This window comes from Symphalangus syndactylus, chromosome 7 (genome assembly GCF_028878055.3).
Source record: "Symphalangus syndactylus isolate Jambi chromosome 7, NHGRI_mSymSyn1-v2.1_pri, whole genome shotgun sequence".
NCBI classification, from domain to species: domain Eukaryota; kingdom Metazoa; phylum Chordata; class Mammalia; order Primates; family Hylobatidae; genus Symphalangus; species Symphalangus syndactylus.
Genome location: NC_072429.2, coordinates 73352779 through 73375351, shown reverse-complemented (window position 1 = coordinate 73375351; position 22573 = coordinate 73352779). Strand labels below are relative to the sequence as shown.

The following is a 22573-nucleotide window of genomic DNA, read 5'->3' as shown; positions in this document are numbered from 1 at the left end:
CTAACAGCTAAAACCCACCCTTCAAGCCTTTTAATAAGACTGTATAAGCCAGATGTGGTGGCTCACACCTGTAATCCCAGCACTTTGGGAGGCTGAGGCGGATGGATCACCTGAGGTCAGGAGTTCAAGACCAGCCTGGCCAACATGGTGAAACCTCGTCTCTACTAAAAATACAAAAATTAGCTGGGTGTGGTGGCACGCACCTGTAATCCCAGCTACTCGGAAGGCTGAGGTAGGAGAATCGCTTGAGCCCGGGAGGTGGAGGTTGCTGTGACCTGAGATCACGCCACTGCACTCCAGTCTGGGTGACACTGCACTCCAGTCTGGGTGACAAAAAACAAAACAAACAAACGAAAAACAACCATAAAAAAAAGACTGTATAGGAGATCATTCCACAAATTTTTGAGAGTTCCTAATAGTTTTTTATAGTTATTAATTCTAACTTAACCCCACTGTGAAGTTTCATGCAACTGTATTGTAACAAAAGAGACAATGTCAAATTTCCTAAGAAAAGGAGTTCTGTATGAACTTCAGTAATGTTTACTGTTTTACTTAGAGGGAAAAAAAGACACTAAAAAGGTATTTCAAAAGCCCCCATTTTTCTACTTTCTATACGGTACATGTAAAAATGCACAGTGTTTTGGAATAAGGTATTTGGTACACCTAATAGGAGAAACATTAATAAAATTAAATGCTTTTATATTGGGATACTTTTAAATGGACAAAAGAAACATGACATAGCATAATACATATTTAGAGAATTTTTCAAAATGCTCTTTTCTCTAATGTAATTTATCTTATCAACAAAGTTACTGTTGCATGAAATAAGCCATTTTCCCTAAATAGGACAGGAAGAATATGCAAATTACTTACCCTTCTCAGGGTATTTTCTGTCAAGCTAAAAAATGTATTGCTTTACATTGGGAATTCACTGTAAATTTATACATTTTTAATGAAACTCAAAAATTTGGAGTTTTAGCATGCCCATTAAAAGCAAAAGAGTTCAACTTTGACCTTAAATGCTTTATCTTCTTTTTGTCTAAGAAAACTACAAGATAAAATGAACCTTGAAAATAACCAAATTCTTTCTTCTTAAATTATTCTATGCTTTGCTCTAAAAAAAACAAAATGTGTTAGTTCACTGTTACAATTTAAAATTATCTGGTCCAAAAGATTATTTGGGTACTTACCCAATTGTTTGAATACCATTTCTATTGGACTTGATGAAATAATGTTTTCTTCCTTGTCTAGTGATATCTACCCAACCACCATCATTGTCTATTATACCATAATGAATTGCAGCTCTACAGATGCTGGATTGCTTGGAAAAAAGGAGGAGATAAACAGATGTTAAAAATATCAGAGTTCTGCATAAGTCCCAACTATTTGCCACTTATATGACTTTCAATTAAATAAACATTTCTGAGCAAAATATCTGTACTTATGTAAGGTGTTATTTTGCACAATAAAAATCAAATATTACATGGAATGACTCTATCCTCAAATAATTACATTTATAACACTTACCATTTCATAATGTACACTGCCAATAACTTTAGCTTTACTATCCAAACAGCCAGCAGGACATTCGTACCTAAATAGAAGTAATTGGGCACAAAATTTAGTTTCTCTGAATCTCAGTACAATATAAAAATATTTATTATATTCAATTAATTTTCAAAATAACAAATATTACCTATTGCACGTTGTTCCTTTGCACTGATCTCTTAATCTTACTTCACAAGAAACAATTTGGGCTACAAAGAAAAAAATAGCTAAATAACTTAAATAATATAAAAGCAGTTGTAGTTCATTATATACAGCCTAATGACAAAACTTTTTCCGTTCTAAAAATGTTCAAATTAATACAATCTTGATGGATATACCATTTACGTACTTTAAAAATTTTTATAAGTAATATAGAGGTCTTACACATTTGCTGTGTGCTTATGACTTCATTTCTGCTACTATCATCTGATCTTGTCCGGACATGGGTGTCATGGACTTGTGATTGCTGTCGTTCTATTTCATTTGTTTCCTCTTCTCGAGGGGGATAATACCTGTCTGACCCTTCTGTTAGAGAAAGCAGATTTAGAAAATATTAACCCTATTTTACATGTGCATGAATTATCAAATAATAATATACTTTGATACTCCTATTTAACATTTAGAACTAGAAAAATCAGTACTGTTTTTCTGCACAGGTTTTGGCTTAAGGTGGTGATCTTAGGTACTCCAGTGGAATAAATGAACACACATAAGCCTTTAAGTCCTTGATTCATTTATGTTAATGTTCGACTAATAGTCAATGAAGCCACTTCTAAACTTTGCTACATTTCAACATATCATTGTTTGATTTTCAATAATGACACCATGAAATCTACACAGTGATCTAATAAAGTCGTGGCTTAGCAAAATCAAATTTGTTTTCAATTAAAATAATATTCTTAATATTTTCAGGAGGATCACATTTAGACTTCTCCCAAATGGAAATATGGCCTAAAGAAGGATTCACATGCCCTTATTATTTATGACGAAATCCATGTCCATAGAAAGTTTTTTTCCTTTAGAAGAAAATTCAATGTGCAGAAATTTAAACGAGTATGGAGAGTAATTTCAAACTTTGAATTTAATGTTTATTTCCAGACTGGCCTTTATCAAAGGCTTGACAATGGCACATTTTGGAGAGGCGTATTATTTTGATGCATGCCCAAGAACTCAGAACCTAAAAAAAAAGTATGAAGTCGCAAGAAAGTCAGCTTTAAGTAAAAGATAATGGTCACCAGGGAAGAGGCAGGTAGGTTGGAGGTTTGGACATAGAGAATATGAAAAACACCCACACAAGGAAAAAATGCTGCAAATGCTTCCAGGAATTTTAAAATGGCTTATACAACAGAGGGACATACATGGGCACTTCTTGTCTACTCATTTTAGTTAATGAGTCATTAAGGGAAAAAAAAGAGACACCTGTCATTATGAGCACTAAAAAAGGGCTGCAATTGTTCAAATATTTCCTAAAATACTTCGTCTACATTATTCCTCCTTTAGTCATCAAGAAAAAAGTACAAGGCAGTAAAAAATATTCACTTGAATGCACAAGTGCATGACTTTTCACAAAACTTTGTCATAACAGTTTATCTTTATGTGCTATAAACAGGACACCATATTTACTTTTTAAAACATCAAATGCATTTGAGAGTACTACTTTTATAGTAGTTTTATATTACTATTATACTTTTCTTATTATTTTAGCATGACAAATTGAATAGTGTGCAGTGAGAGGTGAAAAATCAATATAATTAATTCATTGAGCATGGTTCAATACACAAAGGGGTATTTTGTTAAAAATGTTTAAAGCACTAAAAATAAATTGTGTTAAATTGCTAAATCCTTTAAAAAAAGATGACAGTTACAGAAATAACTCTAGTCAACCATACATCAAGATGACTCTTTTTAAGAATATAAATATACTTGTCATTCTGGGGTAATTTCAAAGTAGAATCAGAAATGGTTACCTGAAATAACCATGGAACTTTAAAAATTTCATATAACCAACTTATTAGTAATATAAATATTTGTAAAAGATTTCTTCAAAATATTTGAAATAGAGTTCTAGATACTTTTCATGTAATAATTAAGTGCACTTCTGGCTTTTTTAAACATAAGTAATGCAGGAGCTGGATTAAAATATAAATCAACATGAATACTACAACACAATAGCACTTACCTTTGTAGCACAGATTTTCTCTACAGCCCCCTCCAAAACTAGGTGGGCAAGCAGAACAGGGCCGCCCATGTTTGTAAGGGGCATGGCCCCACCAGTTTCCCCTTTAAGAGATGATACGCTCTATTAAAAAGTAGTCTAACGGCATAATTTATAAAATATTGTGAAACATCACTATATATGAACATTCTAAGTAATTATTTTGGTGTATAGATTTAAGACATTCATATAATTTATTACAGAGCCCTTTTGGTTACTAGGTTTAAATATAAATTACTGCCTCATTTTGAAAATTTCCAAAGTAATTTATAACACATATTGTTAAAAATTACAAAATCAAACTTTTGCAGAAAGCCAAACTCTGCCATGGAATATTCACTATATTCCATTTACTTTAATAAAAACACATTATTAAACTTGAATTTGACCCTAAATATGATTGTGTCACATTGTTAACGTAATCCCTTAAATGGTCTTTACACAGATTAAAATACATTTCTCAATTAATGTATAGTTGTTAATCTCTAATAAATAACAATTATTCAATATTTATGGATAGTATAGTGAGCAAAACCAAAGACATAAAAACATGGTTCCCATATTTACAAAGATTATACTTTCATATTTCATATCCCCCTTTATGCATTTATTTTATGCATTAGGCAACTACAATTGTTGCCATATTAAATAAACAGAATTAAAATAATACACTTCATTCAGTGATACACACTGAAAATGGGGAACAATCGGGAACATAAAGTATTTTCATTTTGTTAAGAAAAATGTACATCTGAATGTAGTGTTTTGTCTACTCACTTTGGGGAGTAATTGCACACCAGGTAGATAGCTTTGGGCCATATCTGCCCCCAGATGTTCATGTTATGACACAAATTAATGGCACAACCGATTCTGTTACTAGTTGCCCACACAACCTATATTAGAAAAATGAAAGGCTCAGAAAAAGCAGGCTGAAATGAAATAGGATAACACTTCTGAGAGAAAAACGCATAAAATTTGAATGTGAGAAGCCAACTTTTATCATTCAAAATGAACTGGGATGAAATCAAAAAGCATCTTTTTCCTGAGACTTTGAGTAATACCTAATTCAATTTTAAAAAGAGAGCTACAGAAAAATAACTGTGTCTGGTTATAAAATGCAAGCATTTTCAAATGCAAATTTAGTAAATAATTCAAAAGTTACATCCTCACAAACTTAATGTCATATGAACATTTCTATGAAGAAACTTTTCTGACAAAGGAACAGAAAAATCACATCCTAAACAGCAAATACTGGAACAAAAATTTACATGTTCAGATTTCTTATACAACATGATCTTTTCATCATGCCACTGATTATCAGACAGTTTGATGCTGGCCAATCTTATCACATGCAAAAGCATACAGAACAATTAATCTGCTTTATATTCACCAATAATAAGTCTGATCAGCAGTGAGCTTTATCAATCTGCCTTCAGTTGTTTGATTTGGAAGTTTAGAACACACTAATTGTGAACACGAAATATAAATATATATATATGTTGCACATGTAAATATTGAATGTCATTGGTAAATAAAACTATTTTTATTCCTTTAGATAAAACTTTGACACTGAAGATGGTAAATTTCTCCCCATATTACTGGGGCTATATTAAAAATGTTTGATATGCAAAATCACTGAAATAATGTCTATTAAAGTAGATGTTTGGACTTTTTTGTATAATAATTATTTTCATTATTTATAGAACTTCATAAGCCAATTCAACATAATCAATATCCATATAAATTTTTTTAATAACCATATTAAATGATATAAGAAAGACACATTCACTAGCCTCATTTCTTTCATAGTTACATTAACTCAATTTGGGGGAATTAAGTATAATACCCCCCAAACGTACCTGTGTATAATGTGTACATACAGGGCCAGAACACCTGAATGGACAATATGGGTTGCATTCATGTTCATATGGGTAGCTAAAGTCTTTCACTTCATCATACCACGATTGTACATGAAACGTCGGGGGCCTATATCTATTGGAAAGAAAATAGTCACAGAGGGCAAGCAAAGTTGGAGAAAATACAAAACTAAATATTGCAAAATACATTGGTATAATTTGGTAGAAAGAAACTTTGGCGTAAATTATTAAACTTAAATATTTATGCCCATTAATAATAAATTGGTGATTTATATTAAAGTCTAAAAAACTGCTGATTGTTCTGGTGTGGCATTTGTTTTTTGTTACTTGTTTCGTGATTACTTTTCTTTCAGGCACCAAGTCTCTGAAAAATTGTACTGATGAATTAATAAGGATTTCATTTTAAACACTTATGTTTTCAGAAAGAAGAAGTTGTGCTTTAAGATACCTTCCCCAGTGTGCTCCCAAATTCTGTCCAATTGATGGAAGCAAGCTTGCAGGTCCATGCTCCCACAAGCAACTTTCAGCCCAGGATTCTGCGGATCTTTCCAGCTCTACATCCCATGTCTACAGTTTAAAACAAAAGCAAAATGTGCACATGTAGCATTTGGACACTTCTTCAGAACACAGCATTGAGCAGTTCTTGCATTTTCTTCTTTCTTTCTTTACAAAGTCAAAATCATAGTCTGGATTCTCATCAGACTCAAAAGTCATCTAAATTTCTGCACTAGCCTCCAAATCAATCTCCCTGTCTCTATCTCTTAACCCTCCAAATTGCCCCATATGTGTTTAGAATTACTTAGTGAACACGAATATGCTGAAGTGATTCCTCTGTCTAAACATATAAAATAAATCCCTATATATATAAAGTCCAAGGGCCGGGGTCCCACTCTTCCCTATCATTAAGCATACAAGTCCTTGCTCTTGCTGACATTGTTTCCTCTCCCTAAGCATCCTTCTCCCAGTTATTTGTCAGACAAGTCCCTACTCTTTCTTCCTTCACAATCCAGCTTTATAAAATACTTTTTCTGTGACATGGTATCAATTCTCTTAGATGTAAGCTATCCCTTTGGGACTCTTAAGGCTTTGTTACATTCCTTTGTTTAGCACTTATTACATTGTAATATTAGTATTTGCTTACATATCTACCTCTTTCATGAGACTGTAAATTGAATGGGACGGTGCTGCTGGTATCTTTGGTCTATTTTCTAGTGTCTATCATCTGGACAAGGTGATTAATAAATGCTTGTTAAATACATGAATGATTAACAAATCTGATTCTCATAAAATATATGCAGACATAAAATTAAAATTAAATGATGACAAATTCATTCTTTTAAAATAATTTAAAAAGAAATAATTTAAATCACTGATTAAGTTATTTTAGTGAAATGATTACTGAAATAATTTTGCAAGTTCTGGGTTTAGTATTCAACTTATTAATTTGAAAAATATGCAGTATAGTATGTGTGCTGGTAAAAACACCGAGTTAAGTAGACCTGGGTTCAATCTTAGCACTACAATTACAGACTCCAGGCATGTTATGAAGACAGGATAACAAATCTGGGAATGGAACCTGAGGACACAACCCAAGTGACAGCGATGAAGCTGAAGAGTAGACAGTGAAATGATGTTTAGAAATTTAAACTCCTAGAACTTGATAATGGCTGGAGTAGGTGATAAGGGAAAGAAAAGGTGAAGACCGATGATACTACCAAATTGGAAGAAAGGAAATAGGGAAAGAGAAATAGATGGTTGTAATACAAGTGTGTGTCTAGGTATTTCCATGCATATTTCAACGGTGATGTATGAGGGCACATATGCCAAGTAGAGAGCAGAACTATATGACTGGGGGTCCAGAGGAAAAATATGCTCTGAAGATATGAATCTTGAAGTTATTCACCCAGAGATAAATTTATTCGGGAATATTATATAGAATGAGAGGAGGAATAAAAAAGAAAATTCTGGGGTTATCAAAATCTAAAGGGAAAAAACCCTAACAAGATAACAAAAGAAGCCAGGCAAGACAGGATAAAAGAGGTTAAAGAAAAACTAATTAATATGAAATTATAAAGCAATGAGAGAGAGAAGATATTTTGGGAGTAGAGAATGGGTAACAAGTGTGAATGACACAGAAAACCAAGATTTCCTAAGTACTAATTCATGACTAAAAGCAACTTCAGATCAATGATGGGTGAAGAAATCAGAACACAGAGCATTAATAAGTGAAGAGAAAGAAAAAGTACAGAAAACAAATGTGAGTTACTTTCTCAATACTTTAGAGAGGAAGAGAAATGTGGCAGAAGCTATAGATGAGATGCCAGAGTCTAGGGAGAATTTGTTCACTTGCTTTGATTTTTAAAGGATACAGGAAATCTAATCACGTCAATACGCCAAAAGGAAAACACTCTAGGGACAAACAGCCATGGAAAAAGAAATGTATGTTTGAGGAGAAGAAGTTCCTAATTCATTAATATAATTTTTCATTGGTGAATATTCCTCCCCATTCCATTGTGGCTCTGAAATATGGATCAAATCACAAAGGAAAATTTATACAAAATTAGAATAAGTTTATTATCATTAGTGTATCTTAACTTTCTAGCAAAAATACAAAAACAGTGTACATGCTACTAAAAATATAAGAGCAGCAAGAGTTGCTGCTTTTCATAAAAGTTTTAATTTTACTTTCAATTAGTGTCAAATACTCAAGATGAATGGTTTTAAGACATGGACATCAGAAACAAATGCTATAAACAAGTACTATCAGGTAAGCACTTTATTTGCCAATTACAGGCATATTATTAATTAACTTTACCATTTAACTTTGACCTAATTTTATAATTACATATAATGTTTATTATACAAAAGTATAATTCAAGTTGTGGTCACTATTTGTCCAAAGAAGAATTAAGTAAGAAACACTGAATTTGGCTGAAGTCCCAGAAAATGGGCAAAATGTTGATTTCCTTTTGTATCTAGAAAGTTGGAGAAGTAATCGTCTCTCAAAAGCAAGCAGGTTTCCAGATGGAGTCCGTAAAAACATAGGTTGTCCTTAAGAGACAAATTATTGTCTGCAATCCAGGAAATCAGATTCTTGCAGAGTACTCTAGTTATACACAGGACATAACTACACTTATCTCTAGGTTGTTTTTTTTTTTTTTAATATATGAATCTCCTATTCAAAGAGCAGCCAGAAAACAGAGGAAAAATAGAAACAGTTCCTGGAAGGCTAAAAATAATTGCTTTGAAACAATTGTGATGGTTTTAAAATACCCTTTCCACCAAAGGTGGAGTTGAATTCCCCCCTCTTCCTTTGAATTTGAGCTAAATAGTGACTCACTTCTAATAAACAGCAAGAGGCTGGGAGACTTCGGTAGCTAGGTTAGGAAAGAAAGCTTCTTTTTTTTTTTTTTCTGTTAAGACACATCATGATAGACCTAAGCCAATGAATTAGGAGTCCAGTTACCATGAATAGGTAGCTGGAAAGAAAATATGGAGAGAGCTCCAGAGATGTGAGTTCTTCCAGCCGAGGCATGTGACCTGTGAGTTTGCAAGCCCTCAGATGACAGCAACTCAAGTCAGGGCAATCACAAGACACCTCAAGTGAGGACCATCCAGCTGAGCTCTTAGAAGAATCCTTATGGCCTCTACTCAAGTTCAATTTACTCTTGTTTCACACGTGATTCTACAATCTTAGGTGTCAGTTTTCCCTATGAAATTGAAAATGGATCCTTTTTAGAAAAGATATACAACTAGTTCCTAACTAGTTTAATATACTACAGTGTATTTAAGTGTTTCAAGTTTGCTTATATTTCTGTTGTATATAAATCGGAATAAAATGTAAAACATATTATTCAAATACTTTAAAGCTAATTTTTCTTATTTGTAAATTTGTTAGCTGAAATAGAAGGTAACTCCGATCACTTTGAGAACTAAAATTCAATGTTGAATATATACAATGCATAAGCTGTATTTAAGGTATGACTTATGATTTTATTTAATCCATTAAAAATAGTGGGAAAAGCATACTGAATGAACTATAATATTGCTAAAATAATGGCATACATTATTTTAATATAAGTGCTGAAGCAGAGAGGCATGCAACTAAAATTTAGTTCTTTATCAATATTAATATTAGTGACTAAAAATAATTATCTATTTATAGAATTGAATAAAGAATACCTGTTTAGGTCAAGTTCAATAATACAAATCAAGTCTTAAAAACTTATTGAAAAGAAATTCTATCATGACTTAACAATAAGCATGGTACATATTTGTTAAAGCTACAACATATTTCAGGTTTTAAAACTGCCAAGAAGTTATATCCATCCCATTAAGTGTAGGTTAGTCCCTACACATTTCTATTTAAAATCAGGTTTACAAATTAAATCAAGATGGCCCAAAGAGCTTCTTTTTTTCTTCCTCTAAACTATTCACCCAGCACTAATTTAAAGTCAAACCACACTACAATTACCATTTCTCTATAAAATGAGTACTTGGGTACCCACTTCTATACACTTGAGGTGTGCAAAAATGAAAACTCTTTTTCCCAACTACATCTGAAAGTTGTTCCTTCTTAGAGCATAGTTAAGTCTTCAATGAAGTTTTATTACTGAAAGAAATATTTAGAATACTATTGACATTCTTTGTCTCCAATGATATTTTTAAACTAGTTCAGCATGAAGGCTTTCTCATCTCAAGTGTGTGTATGAGAAATTTTAAATTTTGGCAGAGAACTTTCAAAATTAAACCAGGCCAAGTATAGCGGCTCATGCCCACATTCCCAGCACTTTGCGGGAGGCGAAGGTGGTAGGATCACTTGAGGCCAGGAGTTCCAGACCAGCCTGGGCAATATACAGAGACCTGTCTTTACAAAAAGTAAAAAATGAAAAATTTAGCTGGTGCAGTGTCAGGTGCCTGTAGTCCCAACAAGTTGGGAGGCTAAGTTGTAAGGATCAAGGGAGTTTGAGGCTGCGGTGAGCTATGACAGCTATGATCATACTACTGCACTCTAGCCTGGGCCACAATGTAAGAACTTGTCTCTTAAAAAAAAAAAAAAAAAAAAAGGCAGTGGTTCACATCTGTAATCCCAAGATAGCGCCACTGCACTCCAGCCTGGGTGACAGAGCGGGACTCAGTCTCAAAAACAAACAAACAAACAAAAAAACTAAAAACTGGTAAACCTACAAATACATAGTAATTTTAGTACTAAAATATCATAGAAATGAGAAATTATGTAGCCATCTAGATACATAAAAATTTGCTATCCTTTGTGAAACATGAAGGAGCTCCCACTGGAACACCTGCTATGTTGCTCGAATAAGAGTCAATGACAGCTGGAAATCATTCAAGAATGTAATTTAGGCTAGCAGTATTGCTTACCAGTAGGTTGTATCACTGTATATTATGCAAAAACAGTAATTAGTGATACAACTTTTTCATTCTCTTTGACACAGAGGTTTTTTCTCTTAAAAAGATTTAAAGATTTTCAAATATATCTTCTTGCCATAGTAAAATTAATAGCTCTTCCCAGATTTACATAATGTGAAAATTCATTTCCTGGGGCTTGTTTACTCTTTATAACTTCAAAATTATTACAGTACTACATTAAACAAGAGTTGAAGACCAATAATTAATAACTAAGAATCTGTCTGAAGAGAGTATTTTCTGATAATTGAGGTTTCAAGAATGTTAATGAAAAACTAAAATGGAAGGTGTTATTATTTTTCATATAAATATCAAACATTAATTTCACAAAGAATATCTAATGTTAAATATGTTTTCCATTAATTAGCATTGTTTTGGATTACATTAAAGGTTACAAAGTTTTATGAGATTATATGCTTGATGCAAATTTGTGTAATCAGACTTTCACACATAAATTACCCCCAAAGATTAGTGGTGGGGTGGAGGTGATGGGCCTTCATTTATCCACAAAATTGTTTGTTAAGTTATAATTAGTCTACCACAGAGACCAGCATGACACTGAATTTGTTAAGTAGTTTATTTTACAGAATTCTTTAGATTCCTCAATAAATAAAATAAATTAGTAAATAATGAAATTTTAATAAAAAGTTGGCCAGCATGGATAACTTAACACCTCTAACCACTACACAGAAATAATTATTGACTAGAAACTCTTACATAACTTCATAATTGTTAAATGCTAGTCCCTATATAAAGATTGCAAGATTTTTGGCCACTGTAGAAACTTTCACCAAACTGGATGAAGCTACAATGAGACTTTTAAAGACATGCTGAGAAAAATGTCTTAAATAGATAACATAAACCTTTCTCAAAAAAATTGGAAAATAGCAACAATTGCAATTAATTATCTAAAAATTGTATATAGCATAGATAATATAGAAATGATTTAATTTGTTGTACAACATTTTGCAAAACTGATGTAGCCTTAATGGACTTCCAAGATAAATGCCCAAAAGAATTCCTAATTGGACTATTATACCGTTAAGTAGTCTAATTAGATGACAAATACTGGCCCATGATATAATTCACACTACGGGCTTTTAAAATATGCATTAGCTCAGACACAAAAAGTCAAATACTGCATGTTCCCACTTATAAGTGGGAGTTAAACAGTGGGCACAGTCATGGACATACAGAGGAAAATAACAGGCACTGGGGACTCCAAAAGGGAGGAATATGGGAAGGATAAGAAATGAAAAATCACCTACTGGTAATTGGGTACAATGTTCACTATTTGGATGATGGACACACTAGAAGCCCAAGATATCTATTACACAAGATATCCATGTAACAAACCTGCACGTGTACCCCCTGAATCTACAAAGCAAAATAAAGTATGCATTTCTCTCTGGCAAAGTAATAATCTAATGAAAATATGGTGGCATTGCAAAGGCAGTTATGCTGGAAGTCCGGATCTAGGCTGGAGGCTCTAAAGTCTTACCTTTCCACTAGTGAAAGCTGAAAATAATGATAAAATTATTTTTAAAACTGTCTTAGCATTTGCAATGAGTTTTGAACAATGAATTCCCCAAACATCTTTCTTTTGAGACACACAAATGTGCATGCTTAATTCAGAAAAGCACTCCAATATCTCTAATCCTACCTATCCCGGTTCTGAGCAGTCAAGGGCTGACAGAAGTAATGACAGAATTACGCTTTAGTTTTCAATGGTGCTGAAAACGCCCCTTCTTTAGTGCTGTGTGTTCTGGACCTATATCAGTCAAGGACATTCGTGATCAATTTTCTTCTTCTTTTATTATACAGAGACAAAAGTATGCATTGTTCAAATGACTCAAACCATAAAATACATGAAACACCCTGGAAGAGTTCTCTTTCCCATTTAAATTGTTTATTTCCAAATTTTTTTTTTTTTTTTTTTTTTTTTTTTGAGACGGAGTCTCGCTCTGTCGCCCAGGCTGGAGTGCAGTGGCGCAATCTCGGCTCACTGCAAGCTCCGCCTCCCGGGTTCACGCCATTCTCCTGCCTCAGCCTCTCGGAGTAGCTGGGACTACAGGCGCCCGCCACCACGCCCGGCTAATTTTTTTTTTTTGTATTTTTAGTAGAGACAGGGTTTCACCGTGGTCTCGATCTCCTGACCTCGTGATCCGCCCGCCTCGGCCTCCCAAAGTGCTGGGATTACAAGCGTGAGCCACCGCGCCCGGCCTTGTTTATTTCCAAATTTATATCTTTGATTATATCAAGTTTGGTTTCTATTTCCTTATCTCTAACATTACGGAGCTGAAATAAGTCTTTCCAAATTCTTTTGTACTTAAATCGAAAAGACTTAGCTTTCCAATTCCATTGTTTGTACTTCACAGTCTCTAGATGATACCCTGTATTGCTTGTAGTATCCCATAAGAATTAGCTGTAAAATAATATTTCTGGTGACAAATAAAGGCATCTGATGACAATTAAAATGACAATGAAGAGAATCTCAATTACCTAAGAAACAAAAGCTGTTATCAAACTGCTGTTTGAGAAGCTGTTTTGTGATAACCAAGGAGATTTCAGATTTTCTAATTATGAGCCCATGAGAGCAGAGCTCAATTTTTTCGAAGTATTTTTGATATTGTTCATAACAGATAAATACAACATAGAACCTTCAATAAAACTTTCCATTTAGTTGAATAAGAAGATAATCTTAATAAAAAGTTAAAACCAGGCCTCTCTTCAGTTTAGTCCTGAAATTATGATGGTAAAATATTTGAAAATAAAGCACAGACTTCTAAATACAATTTTTTGCACAGCTATCAGGAACACCAGAATTTTTCAAGCTCATAAATGCAGAAGTGATTTGAGAAAATCAGACATACTGTCAGGCCTCTGAGCCCAAGCCAAGCCATCGCATCCCCTGTGACTTGCATGTATACGCCCAGATGGCCTGAAGTAACTGAAGAATCACAAAAGAAGTGAAAAGGCCTTGCCCTGCCTTAACTGATTACATTCCACCACAAAAGAAGTGTAAATGGCCGGTCCTTGCCTTAAGTGATGACATTACCTTGTGAAAGTCCTTTTCCTGGCTCATCCTGGCTCAAAAAGCACCCCCACTGAGCACCTTGCGACCCCCACTCCTGCCCGCCAGAGAACAAACCCCCTTTGACTGTAATTTTCCTTTACCTACCCAAATCCTGTAAAACGGCCCCACCCTTATCTCCCTTCGCTGACTCACTTTTTGGACTCAGCCCGCCTGCACCCAGGTGAAATAAACAGCCATGTTGCTCACACAAAGCCTGTTTGGTGGTCTCTTCACATGGATGCGCATGAAACATACAGAATTATCTTTTTAAAAATACTGCTTTAAAATATAATTCTTGCTATGCTACCACTTCTGAAATAAAATATGTTTGCAAATCATCCATCTTAATTCGATCCCTTCCCAAATCTTTTGTGTTTTCCCATGTAAATCAGAAACTACAATCCAAGAATCTGATAAAGTTGTCAACGTGATCCTAACTACAGCAATAACCTGACTTCCAAGATATCCCAATAGTTTGTTAGTCTATGAAAATAATACATTGAACAGTTCAGAATACATCAGATTCAAATTCCAAATATAATGACTCATTATAAAATCTGTAAAGCTACATAATTTTCTCCCATGCATCAATGAAATAAATAAGTAAATAAATCTGTGCTGAAAGAGTGTGAGATGCTTTTGTGACTAAATCATCTGGTATTAAATGCACTATGGCAAGCAGCTGTATTGCATTCCTTACAATTCAATTACTCCAGGTATTTTAAGTGTTGTGCTTCACCCATTCTGAATAGACTTTGTAGTTATAGGGAAAATGCACGAGGCTCAGATTTCAAAGGAAACACTTGTGTTACAGGGCACAGTGACTTTGCCAACTACTGAGAAAGAAGCATTACCTTAAGGCAATGCACAAATTAGGGTCTCCTGCAAATTCAGAGATGTGAGGCACGTGTGGCAGTGTTTCACTTACAATCTAAAACAAAGGCTTAAAACCTTAAAAAAATAGCAACCTAACAATTTAGGAAACTCCTCTACATCTTATTAAAATTAAAATAACTTTTGTAATGGAAACTTAATATGCAGATATACTCAAAAGATTATTTCAATTAAACCCATTGTATCAATATATAAAGATATCATATTTAATATTACATCAGATGCATGTCATGGGGCTTACTGTCTTTGTGGGACAGAAAAGCCATTAATTTTCTATAGAATTACAATCCTTACATTTTCTATAGAATTTCTACTGATTAAGCTCATCTCATCTCAGTGTCAAGGTCCCCCTCCCCAAGTTTGGCCATACCTTACCTAACTCACTTATCCAGAAAATCTTTAGTAATTGCAAATGTATCATATAATTGACGGTACTTTAAGTCTTGATCTCTACATATTCTTTACTTCTTGATCTTTAAGTCTTGATCTATAGACATTAGGCCATTTTATAAGAATAAACATCTGTGTTTAGTTTATTCATAACCCAGTAAATTTTATATAGATGCAGGATTGATCTAAAAGTCAAGTCTATAAAAACGCATCATAGGAAAATTCATTAAAAAATCCCTCTGCAGTATCTACTTATGAATTAGTTTATGTTTTATATTCAAATATCAAAATAACCATAACTTAGGTTTTGAAAGTAAGTAAAATATAATTGCTTTTGTGTATTTTCAAAATGAAATAAAAAAAGATCTAAAAAGTAAAAAACTTCTTGGACAAAAGAAGAAAGTTAATGGACACACTGAAACTGAAATCTACAATTTGCCATCCAAACTTGAATTTAAACCAAAGATGACTAATATAAGAAACATTCAAATGTATATTTACATACTTTTAATGAAACTGCTGTTACATTGCTCAGTGTCTCTATATTGCTATATTAAGAACTCTGTGATAAGTTTCCACTAATAATTCCTGCCTCAAGAATGATAAATTGCTGTGCCCGCAAACAGGCAGTGAGAGCTACAAACAACATACGGTTTCCTGTTTTCCTTGAATGCTATGAAGCTCAAAGCTGGTTTATGAACCACAGCATTCTCAATCAGATTTTTAGACATTCCTCAGGAATATGACTATAGCATTATTTTCCTCAATATTAAAACAATGACTAAAAGGATGATTTTTTTAAAGAATGGTTTTCAAAAGTCCTTATTTAAAACTCTGAGAAAGAAGACGGTGTTAAATATTCATTTACCCCACACAGCCATCTCAGCCCCTTACTGCCAAGTTCTATGTCTCACAAGATAGCTCCACATACTGAGTTACCTCAGGCTCTCCTGCCCCCTGGCTTCTGGTTAGATTTGGCCAACGAAATACACAAACAGGAATTCCGAGGGTGGGAGGTGAATTTCAGAACGTGTTGCCCCTCTGAGTCCTCTTGGCCTCACCGCGATGGTGACTGGGTCCTCTCACACAACCCTGCTTCCAGGTGCCTGTCTTCACCGGCCTGGGTCAGGACCACAAAAGCCTGGGCACCCTGCCACACCCCATGGCTCGCTTTAATCCTGCCCACAACTCTGCATATAGGCCCTTCATTATTATTATTATTTTTTTTTACTGTTGAACCCTAGTTATTGTGGTATTTGTTTCCTGCTGAGAAACAAATATTTGAAAATAAAAATCTTTCACAGAATTTTGATTAGCAAACTGCCTAACAACCTGTTACCTGACACATACTAGATCTTAATGAATGCTCTCTTCTTCCCCTGCTCCTATAAGAATCTGCTTGATTCGCTGTAATTAATGTATCCTGTCTCTTCACTTTGGGAACATTGCTGGTATTTATATGAGTAAGAGAGAAATTAAAATTCAAAATTTTGAATGATTGAAAAATAAGATAATCACTGCTATCTAAAGTTCCAATGAGAGAGTAAATAATCTTATAATTCATATTTAAGACAACATGAATTACAAAACAAAGGCTGGAGCATGTTACTCCTAGCTTTGCTGTAAATTCTTAACAATTAAGTAATTTAAGACCTTTGTTAAAAACAAATCTTTCTGAGATTCATTTCCAACTGAAGCCTCCAAGTACCCCTGAAGTTCAGGTTTCACTAACATACATATATATGTAAAACATTTTTTAGGTCAAGAAAGGTCAAGAAACTCAAAGTTTGGAAATAATTTGTAATAAATGTTTCGCTTTAAAAAATCAGACTAACACTGTCATATTACCTCAAATAAAATGTTTCATCATGAGTAAGCAGATAAGAAAATGGAATAGTGCTATGCTGCTCAAGTCTGCCATGATTCACACTTGACAGAACAAGGTTGTTTCCACCATTTGGGAAAATCTGACCAAGCCTAAACATCTCCATAATTGAGGCTGTGATCAATTCACACAGATTGTGACTGCCATTTCCTCCCCACATTGAATCAGCTGGACACATATTTTCACAACAATCCCTTACTGATAAGGGTCTCACCATATTCCCTTCCACACAAGGACGGTAACTTCTACCAAATACTATTTCAAAACATACCTCTTTTAAGAAGCTTTACTGGTCACTGCTTTATTCTGAAATTCTTCATGATTTACATGCAGTTTAAAGTATATTAATTTGTACTTCTTACCATACTGTGACTTACATCTTGAAAACAGTTCATCAAGAGTCTTGGCATTCTGATCACTGTATCTCCTGGAAGATCCTATCCTGAACTTCAGAGGGGTTCTGGCCACCCCCAAATCATGAGACAGAGATGTCAGTAACCCAGCGCAACTCAGAAAGTCAATGAAATCCAGTGATAATTTAGCCACCTGTCATGTTTATTAAAGAATGAGTTTGCACTAACCCAAAATGAGTAAGTTTGCCCTAAGCCAAAAAGTATTCTACTTAAAAACACAAAATTTTGTTTTACATAAAATTCTGTTTTATGTAAAGTTGTTTTGCATAAAATAATTTGTTTAAAATATATAAAATTGTTTTACATAACTTTATATTTTTATTATGTTTTACATAATGTTATATTTTTCAAGAGTACTTCAGGATATGTAAAACAGTATTTTACATATCACATCAAACTTACAATGATATGTAATTATGTAAAACATTTTAGTGAAAAGCTTTCACTAAAAAGAATGTTTTTGCAATTTTCTAATAAAACTATTTTGTTAAGACAGAATTAAATCCTTTTCATTCTGTCCACTTTAAATTGTTGTTGAAAATCTAGTCATCTTTTCATTTTTTTTCATTCATCCCATTTTGTTTTCCTTCCGGCTAACATAAACTGAGCTTAGGGCATGTGTCACCCACACAACTGGGGAATGCAAAGATTACCATGGCACAGTCCCTTCCTACAAAGGAATGTGAGGCTAGAGAAAGGCACAAGGATGTAAACACTGCAAGCAGAGGCATGTAAATGAGGCTATGGAAGCCAGGGAACTGGGTCTGGGGGCACCTAACTCTGTATGGAGGGTTTAGACAAAAGCAGGTTAGGCTCTAAGTGAGTCTTAAAGGAAGCAGAAAGTAGAAATTCATTACAAAGAAAACAAGGAGGGTAATCGGCATTCTCACATCTGCAAATGGCAGCAGGCTTGGCAAGATTTGTTCAGCATTAAAAATCTCAAGGCATATGGAATAACACGGTAGATGTTCATGTGAAATAGCACTGCTTTGTATTTGTTCAGGTTGTACTCACTTATTCATAGTACTCTTGATTTAGCAGACCTCTTGGCCTTTTCTTTCCACACAGGAGTTTCCATGTTCTTATTCCATCTTCCTTCAAGAGCTGCCCCTCCCTCAACACTTTTATCATTGGATTTTCCTTCTCTGGACAACATCTGATCTCATTCATTCATTATTTCAGATACAGATTTGACACGTCTTGGCCAAGCGTAAGATATAGTTTTATGTTTTATTACCAGCAGCACCTTTACTGGATTGTCCAGCGTTCTGGTGGTTACTTTATATTGTTTGAGTTGCAACAACATACAGGGGACATTCTAGAAACAGTAACTCCCACGTTCACTCCTGGTCTTGCCTAATAGCTTATTATCCTTGTATCTAGTTGCTGCCTTCCAACCCCTCATAGTTACTCAACTGAAATTCTACTTCCTCCCTTCTTACTCATATGGCCTTTAAGGTTTATTCTGTAAGTGGCTGTATTTCACTTTCACTATCCAGCAGAATTTTGTCATTAACTAGTTATGAGATTCATTTCCCATTTCTCCTCCAATTAGATTGACTTCAACATTTGGCCTTAGAGGAGAGAATCTTATTGTTCGAACTTCTCCAACATTGTGTATTATAAGTACTTTGTAAAAAAAAAAAAAGAAAATGAAAACGAAATTCCATTTTCCTGCCTTAATAGTTACACTTACTACCTTATAGAAAGGGAGGAGAATGTGACAGTTGAGGAGGGAGAAAATAAAGAACCTGTATTTTACAATTATTCATGTCCCAATTTAAACCCCCACTTCCTCCAGGAAGGCTAAAGCCTTCTACTTAAAACGAGGTTGCTAGAACAGCGGCCACCACATCACCTGGGGTCTTGTTAGAAATACAGAATATTGGGGTTCCCAGAACTACTGAATCAAAATATGTATTTTAACAAGATTCCCAGGGGATTCATAGGCACATTAAAGTTTGAGTAGTATTTGACTAAAACACCCCTTATTTCTACCCCCCAAAATCATACCTACTTGCTTTGCCATGACAAAAATATGCTTTCTATCTTTAATATCCTGCTGATTTCAAAATATTTTTTGGCTTAAAACTAAAAATATAAAGCATGCATGGCTTATTAAATAGACTGTGTCCTTGTTCAAATGTTTGCCTTTGAGGTTTATGAGCTGCCAATATAGAAAATCTGCTGTCTTTTATGTATGTATGTATGTGTAAGTAGTTGACTTAATCACACCTTATTGATTCTGTTAACAAGTCAAAAGAAGAAAAAAGTAAGCTTCGCCAGATCAGTTTCAGGTTCTTATTTTTAGCCAGTTTAATAACCCAGTAATCCAAGTTACATATTTGGGTCAACAGTTCCATAATTTTCATAATTTAGATTCCTGTATAACCATCTGTATTTAGCATTCAATCTGCAATATGAGCCCCAAACATCCTATTTGGTATGTATCTGTACTTGATCCTTATTATCTAACATCTGAATACTTAAAAAGTTAATCCGTTACTAACATGTCTTTGATTATCTCTTTCTAGTCTCCAGATGTTGCCTAGTCAAATGTCTCCAAAGGGCAAGCAGGAGACACCAAGTAAAGTGGCTGGACGGAGTGGTGCGACCAATGGCAAATCAGAGAAGAAATTATTACTTTAAATCTCTGATTCTTGGCAATACCTTGAAATAATATAGTAAACTTCTTCACTGCTATTAAACCTCCGAACTTTACTTTTTTTTTTTTCTTTTTGAGATGGAGTCTCTCTGTTGCCCAGGCAGGAGTGCAGTGGCACGATCTTGGCTCACTAAAACCTCCGTCTCCCAGGTTCAAGCAATTCTCTTGCCTCAGCCTTCCAAGTAGCTGAGACTACAGGCATGCACCACCACACTTGGCTAATTTTTCTATTTTTAATAGAGACGGCGTTTCACCATGTTGGACAGACTGGTCTCGAACTCCTGACCTCAGGTGATCCACCCACCACAGCAACCAAGTGCTAGTATTACAGGTATGAGCCACGGCGCCGACCTAAACCTAAGAACTTTAAAGCATGGTAAAACAGGTTAATACAAAGCACTTAAAAACTTCCCACACATTTTGATTCCACAAATATCCTTAAGCCAATTTCTCCAAAACTATTTTTCATAATGTCCTATCCTCAGACCCCCTTCTTTCCTGCCCTCTCAACTCAGCTGATGATCTTGATAGTTCACTGCGTCTGGGCAAAAGAGAAGATTTCACATAATTCCCTTCTGTTTTCTTCATTAAATGCTCTGAACTACCTGCTTCAATACGAACAACCTCAGCTTTTCCTGTTAGAATAAGTTATATTTTCTTCTCCTATCCAAGTGCTTTCTCAGCCTATTTATTCCCAGCAACCTGTAAACATCTCTAAAAAACAAAAAAGCAAAAGCTTTCCCTTATGTCCCTCTAGCTTTATCCCATTTTTCTGATCTCTTCACAGCAACATCATCTCGAGATAGTTACTTCTCTACTTCCTTGCCTCCCATTCTCTTATCTGCTTAACAAGACTTCTGAGCATTCCCCACCACTGAAATTAACTCTCAGAAAGGTCATCAGTGACCTCGATATTGACAAAACCATTGCAGACTTTCCTTCTTCATCTCATTCTCAGCAATAGTGAAAAAGGTTAACTTTTTCCTGTTGAACTCTCCTCCTGGCTTCTGGGACACCAGCCTATCCTATCCTTTCCTCTTACCTTGCTGACCACTGGTTCTCAGCTAACTTCTTTCTGCTCGACCTCTATATAGCTGCATGCCCCACAGCTCAGTCTAAGGCATTCAACCCTTGTCTATAAAAAATCTTCTTCTTGGGTGTTATTATTCAGTCAGTTCAGAGAGTTCCTAATAGCTACATTATTTCCATATTTTTTACCTGTGTCCCACCACTCGACTGACCACTAAACATAACTAAGGATGACATGCATCTCAAACAAACTTCAGCCAAAAAGAAACTACCGATTTCATCTTCACTTTCTCCTGTCTGTTTCTCCTCCTGTGTCAGCAAATGCTTCAACTATCCACCAAAGAGCTTTGTAAAAACCTAAGAACATCCCAGATTCCTCCTTATCCTTCACCCTTCACATTATTTTCAGCAAAACCCATCGGGAATCCCATCAAAACATATCGTGGAACCACTCACCTTCTCCATCTTTACCCCTATCACCCTGATCCAAGTAACCACCATCTCTCACACAGAATATAGCAACAGCCTCTTAACTCTGCATTCAGCCTTTCTCCTCCTTCAGATGATTCCCTATAAGGTAGACAGAGTAATTTTTTTGAAACTGGAAATAAGAGGAAGTCAGTCCCTTGTGAGAAACTGTCCAGTGCTTTTCCATTTCATTCAAAATAGAACAAATTTTTATTCACCTAAAAGGCCAAAAAGGATTCTGGGGCCAGGCATAGTGGCTCTCGCCTATAATCCCTGCACTTCAGGAGGCCGAGGCAGGAGGATCACTTGAGCCCATGACTTCAAGACCAGCCTCGGAAACACAGCAAGGCCAATCTCTGCAAAAAATTTAAAAATTAGCTGGGTGTGGTGGTATGTGCCTGTAGTCTCAGCTACTCGGGAGGCTGAGGTGGAGGATTGCTTGGGCCCAGAAGTTTGATGCTGCAGTGAGCCACGATTGCGCCACTGCACTATAGCCTGGGTGACAGAGCAAGATCCTGTCTCAAAAAAAAAAAAAAAAAAAAAAAGATTCTGGCTCATGCTTATATGTCTACCTTATTTTCTAATACTTACCGTTATGGAATAAAATTCAGTCGCACAGTCCTTCTTCGTTAAATTCCAACCTTATTCCTAACTTAAAGACTTTGTGCCTAGTATTTCTCCTGCCT

General features: G+C 34.8%; 1 protein-coding gene across 2 annotated transcripts in view; it reads right to left on the bottom strand.

The window, feature by feature from the left end:
• CRISPLD1 (cysteine rich secretory protein LCCL domain containing 1) overlaps positions 1-22573 on the bottom strand; it is a 51136-nt gene that overhangs the window by 16223 nt on the left and 12340 nt on the right. The window contains exons 3-10 of one of the 2 annotated variants that reach the window (XM_055286562.1): positions 6089-6207; positions 5623-5755; positions 4541-4656; positions 3728-3828; positions 1933-2073; positions 1697-1757; positions 1528-1594; positions 1191-1321 (exon numbers count right to left, since the gene is read on the bottom strand). In XM_055286562.1, coding sequence (XP_055142537.1) covers positions 1191-1321; positions 1528-1594; positions 1697-1757; positions 1933-2073; positions 3728-3828; positions 4541-4656; positions 5623-5755; positions 6089-6207 — 869 coding nt within the window. Of the gene's footprint in view, positions 1-1190; positions 1322-1527; positions 1595-1696; positions 1758-1932; positions 2074-3727; positions 3829-4540; positions 4657-5622; positions 5798-6088; positions 6208-22573 lie in introns of those variants that run through there. The other variant, XM_055286563.2, reaches the window with a different exon arrangement.